General features: G+C 37.8%; 1 protein-coding gene across 2 annotated transcripts in view; it reads right to left on the bottom strand.

The window, feature by feature from the left end:
- Positions 1 to 1,032: 1,032 nt before the first annotated feature.
- NYAP2 (neuronal tyrosine-phosphorylated phosphoinositide-3-kinase adaptor 2) overlaps positions 1,033 to 6,000 on the bottom strand; it is a 143,114-nt gene continuing 138,146 nt past the window's right edge. For both annotated transcript variants that reach the window (XM_075761031.1, XM_075761032.1), the window contains one exon: positions 1,033 to 5,018. In XM_075761031.1, coding sequence (XP_075617146.1) covers positions 4,791 to 5,018 — 228 coding nt within the window. In that variant the 3' untranslated portion in view covers positions 1,033 to 4,790. The remainder of the gene's footprint in view (positions 5,019 to 6,000) is intronic.

Genomic DNA, 6,000 nt, shown 5'->3' with positions numbered 1-6,000 from the left:
CAGTATGCTGCTGAGGAGAGAGAGGCTGTGCCTTGGGTAAAGCACGTGGCTCCTGGGGCAGGAAAGCACTTGGAAAGCACTTTTTGAATCATCCTCAACCTGACTCAGAACCAGCTCCTGCAGAACACAACCAAAAGTTTCCCAGTAGTTCAGTTCTGTGCACAGATCTATAGAAACATGGATAGTACCTTTTTTGCATATTAAAGGCAGCTTTCTCCATGAAGGGAGAGAAATTTGGTCTCAATGCTATAGCAAGAACTTTACTGTTTCTTTATCAACTACTTGTTTACTTCCTCTTGGAAAGCTTTTTAAATCACAAAATGTCTTAGAAAAATTTGGGGGGGGGAGGTTCTCTCAGTCACAGAATGCAGGCTACAAAACTTCAACAAAAACCACAAAGCATTGAAAAATTAAGGATTGGAAGATCAGTATCATTTGCAAGGTTGTACAGGTTCTTTCCTTCCCCACTGCCCCTGTCCTGTCCCCTCCTCCCACTGTGGAATTCCTCTGTAAGGACTGGGTTTTACAATCCCATGGGAGTAAAGCTGCTGTCTGGAAACACTAAGATCACACTGACTTTTAAGCAGATTTTTTTTAGAGCTTTATGGAGAGCATTCTCCCATTCATGGAGGTCTTCAAAGGGGGGTCTTTGAAGTGAGCATCTTCCATCCCAAACTGTGAAAGGTACTTACAGAAAAAATTCTGTCTGCTCTCCAGAGAAATCTTATCCTAAGGATTTAGTTGAGGATGGCACTCATGGCATTAGATGCAACCAGGCATGACTTGCAAATATTAACCTATTAAAGCAATTCATTCATTTCCTCCAACAAATGATGCGATTAAAAATGTGCCTAGGGAATGTTATAAACATACATCTATGACTTGACTTTTCTTCCCAGGAATCTCTGGCTAAGCCCTAGTGAATAATCCAGCTCCAAGCTGAAACCATCAAATGAAAATGAACAGCCAAATATTTTAAACTATTGCTTTTTATTATAATTACACTGGAGCACAAATAAATAAGCACTAAATTATTGTAAAATATTGTCAATGCACTAAAGAAAGCAGAATTGATCTTCAAACAACATCTTATTACTTCAGAAGTATCAAAGTACATTTAATTACATCTTACCTAAAAAAATCAAGTACAAAAATGAAAAGAAAATTAATATGTATTTATACTGTGTATATAGAAACGGCTAATAATATATGATTACAGTTAGCCTCTAGCTACTCCTTACTCCTACACAATATCAGGCACATACCTGACAATTTCTAATGAAATATAAAAAAGCAACATGACATTCAATTTCAAGATATTGGTAAATGTATTACATTGGAATGAACACAGAATGATTTCATTTTATTTAAAAACCCTGTCATTTAAAAACATAGTGCTGTTGTTCACTTAAAAATAAACAACCCAAACAAAAAAAAAACCCATACCATTTTATACCATTTGCTTTAATTTGTCAAAAGGAGCAATAAAGTAGACATACATTGGCTAATATACGTAAACACATTTTTAGTGCAAGAATAACAAGACCTGTGACTTTACTGTGCTTTCTTGAAATCACAGTGCACTTTACACAAATTGCTACACTATAATGTTTAACTTCAGGAGTTTAAAGCAAAATAAGTGCATACCAAACAATTTCATATATACAGTCTTCGTAAGTGTGTGTATATATGTGATCTGTATGTATATACAGATTGCATATTTATACAGACTACAGCTTTAATGACCGTGTGTAACTAAGCACTGTCATTCACCCTGTGACACAGAAGCTGCTGAGACAATAGGTGATGTAGAAACTGTCTAACAGCGTTTTGATGGCACGCTCTTGGCAGCACGACGCACCTTTTACTCGAGCGATGGGGTGGGCCAGTGGGCACGGGACAGGACGGTGGTGGCACATGTCTTGCTCTGGCTCTGTCCGTGACCTTTGCAAACTACTCCACGTGAGCCTCACTTCCCTCCTCTGTAAAATGATTCTTGCAAGCGTGAGGTTTAGTTCACATTTCTAAAGTGCTTTGAAGGTAAGTGCTAAGTTATATTTTACTTTTTCATGTACTGTTGCACTTTAAAACAAAAAGCCATTGTTTCCGTGGGATACAATGGGGGTCTGGAAGCACATGGGCAGTTATTTAGGAAGGACAACATAAACAGTGTTGAGCAATAAAAGCAAAACAAGGAGTGGGTTTACGGTGGCCTAAGTGTATGAGCAAGTCTGCTTAGGACAAGAATGCTTCAATTCCCTGATCATTGTTCCTATTATGTTTCGATATGAAAAGGACACAATATGACCAACACTATTAAACACCTAACTGTTTACATTAACGTTTGCCTTCCCCCACAGGGCCTGGCACTGCAGCACCTGTGTGTACCCATGGGTCTGGACTGCAAATTCGATGCTTCGGTAGTCGGGGGTTTAAAGTAATTGCTCCGGGAAGAGACCAGTGCAAAGAAGTATCAAGACTGACTGAACACCGGCTTTCCTTTTGTCACCAGAGACTTAGTGCAGTCAGGGGAAAGGGTTGAGTTAAGTATTTCACACATGGTTATGAAAAATTCTTCTCTTGCCACACAACAAGGAAGACAAAGCATAAACACTTTCTGAATAATGAACCTGTTATCTCAACAGATTCTTCACGACCAACAAGTCGTCTTCTTTCCAGCAGATTCTGGAACTTTGCGAGATCTCTGGAGTTTTTCTTCTGCCATTTTCTTTCTTTAAAAAAAAGAGAGTAAGCAGAATATACAGTTGGTGTCTTTTGGATGTAACGTATTCAAAGATTCCTTCACAGCCTCTGGGCTTTTTCATGTCTTCTGTCATTTCGGCTGTGAGGGGTTCTTTAAATCTGCATTTCAATTGCATACCCATTCCAGCCACTGTATATTCACAACACACACCAATATTTAATGTATGTGGGTATATACGTGTGCATACATCTATGAGTATATAGAGATACATGCATATATACATATATATGTGTGTACACATATGCATATATACATATACAATAATGCTTATATACATACACACATATAAACACACACTTTATCTTTTACAGAAATCTCAGTTTGGACATCAAAATATACATTAGTTAATTAGTTATAAAATATTTAAAAACTTTATTTCAGAGGCTGAAAAGAAACTACTACTGATAAAGCATTACTCAAACTCAAACTTTAGCAATATAGATTACAAAAACCTTCTAAAATTTCTTATTTTTGGTTTTTTGATCAGCAATGTGGCAATGCCGTCAATATAATTTCAAAGAAAAGCCAATATAACAAGAAGTTTCAAACAACACACCTTTTCTTCTCAGTGAATATAATATTAAAATGATTGTTTTAAAGAGGGACTTTTGTGCTACCAAACTTCAGACACATAGATAGAAATTTAAATATACAAAATATATGCCATAGATCTTTCTTCCCCTACTCCACAGCAGTACAAGTTTCCCTCGTTCTCAACAGATCCTTTTGGAAGATATTTCACCACATGGATTTCACCCTCATAATCAGTATAAGCCATCTCTTTCTCCTGTTAAAACCAGGAGGTCATAATTCTTTGGTCATGACATAATATTCTGTTAAAATGGGTGTAACATAATACAGGATTGCAAGCCAATTCCAGAAGCAGCCAGGAAGAAGAAATGGCATACCCGGGAGAACGTGTTACGTGGGCCTCTGCTTCAAAACCTCATGAAATCAAGAGGGAATTCCCTACCGGCTTTCAAGGGGTCTGAATTCCAGCCTTTATAAATAACACAAGGAAATTTGACACAGCGTAAAGTAAGGATGTGTTGCTGGATTTAAAACCAATAAACATGTAAACAGATTTTGTCGCCTTTATTTTCTGGACCAAAGACAAATGTGGACAGGAACCGTGGCCGCAGTGCCACTGCCTTAACCTGCTAAGCGACTGGGTCTCTCCGTCACGGGCTGTACAATGCTTAGTCACAGTGAACCATGGTCTCTGCTAGTCAGCTGAATATCACGAAGGAAAAGCTTCTGCTGCAGGCTTTTCTGCAGAAAATTTAGTTTCTTGGCCAAATAATTTTAGTAACTGATTCATATAAAACCGAGGGCAATTTATCTGATTATGGGAAAACCGATGCAGAACAATTCATATTTTAAATGCAACTTGGGCATCCACATTAAACACTTTTATTTGCATTGATGCAGTTTCCCACCAAAACTCTCTCCTTTGTCCAGCCCTCCCCCCCAAAGCTAAGGACATCTAACGAGTACGACTCTAGGTAACTTCTACAGCCCTAGCACCGAGTTGTTTTGTACATTGTCCTGTTCAACAAAACGTACAACCACATGCTTTTGTACAGAGGCCAAATCTAGGCAGGTAAGAGAAATAAAATGGTGGCGGCGGGGGGGGAACATTAGAATACCACATACAAAATAGGTAATAAAACAGTATAACAGTAACATTATATAGTAAAATTCTCCATAAATTTTTGAATTTTTTTATATATATATATATATTTAAACAGTGTATTAGTTTGGGTGTTTTCAATATATTGGTGAAATATTTACATTTCGATATCTTCTGGATCCAAAAAAATCCTGGATAAATATGTATGCCTTAATCCAGTTGGAAATTTAAATCTCTCTCTTGATTGACAGGTGAGCACTGTATCAGGGTGTCTTTTTCCTAGGAAGTTCACCACCTGCAGGTAAGTCTTAGGTTAGAGCCTTTGCCTTATTAAGAAAGCAGGCTACCTGTGCATGGTGCAACGCAGTGGAGAGGGCATCCTCCACACGCCTGTCAAATTGCAGTGTCCCAGAAAACAGTTTGTTGTTTGGAATAAGGAGGAGGGCTGTATTTCTTGGTCCCGGTATTCTTTTTCCAACTCGGCAAAATAGGCATGCTGTCCTGTTTGCAGAGTCCTTTTTCTGATTTCTGTCGAGCTTTTATTTCTTTGCAGAGGCAACGTTTTTTCTCAATCATATCCAGCATTGTATGGTCCCCTTGCAACCACTGCATACATGTCACCTGGGGGGGAGGGCAGGGGGGAAGAAAAGAAGGAAAAAGAAAAGAAGAAAAAAAAGCATACAAATAACTATTTGGTCACAGATTGAATACGTTGTTTCTTTGCAAGGTTGACGTTACTCTCCTTTGAAACACTCAAATTAGTTTGATGAACAAAAAATCTCTATGCCAACAACAGAAACAAAGTCAGTCTTTACTTCTAACTACTACTTTTAAGGAAAAAAAGGGTAATAAAAAAGGTCCCCTTTTTAACTTCTCCAGAGCACTGAAAGCTAGTAAAGATAAATGTTTTCAGCAAACTAGCACTGGTTGGATTTAAAATGATGGAATAGATCTTAAAAAAGCACATGGATCTTAACAACGTCCTTAAGTCATGGAAATAAAAAATTCTATACACTGAAACTCATGTTTTATATTGCTTTCCAAATCCAATCTGTCACATTAAAAGCATAGTGTTAACACTTCTGAGTATCAAGCTAAATATAACTCTGCGTTTAACTTTTTAAAAATGATTTAATGGACTCCATGCAAATTATATGGACTAACCTATCCTATTCCATGATGATATCTCATTAACTGAAGGCACAAGTAGTTTAGAAACTCCATGTTTTCATGCATGTAGAATATCTGAAAACATGATCCTGATCCAAAAGAGGAGGTTAGCATATGTTCAGTCGTAAGTACCTGTCATAGCCCCTCTGAAGCCTGAGTGTGGCTCCATTGGAGTTCAGTAGGGTGCTCACATGATTGAAAATGTGTGTGTCTTCAAAGGCTTTGGATTGGAACCAAAATCGCTAAACTATCCTGAAGGGGCTCATTGTATTTGGATGACACACTGTATACCTGCAAATCAGAAACCTTCCTCTCCACACTTACTTCACAAATTTGAAGTGATGTCTTGGGTCTCCCAACATTTATTTTCCACATTAGTCATAAATTAAGGATTTGTGTGTAAGTAAACGCATGCCATACATTTGCAGGGGCT

Source organism: Balearica regulorum, chromosome 9, assembly GCF_011004875.1.
Source record: "Balearica regulorum gibbericeps isolate bBalReg1 chromosome 9, bBalReg1.pri, whole genome shotgun sequence".
NCBI lineage: Eukaryota > Metazoa > Chordata > Aves > Gruiformes > Gruidae > Balearica > Balearica regulorum.
Note: the sequence above shows the minus strand (reverse complement) of the source record. Positions and strands in the feature narration are given on the sequence as shown.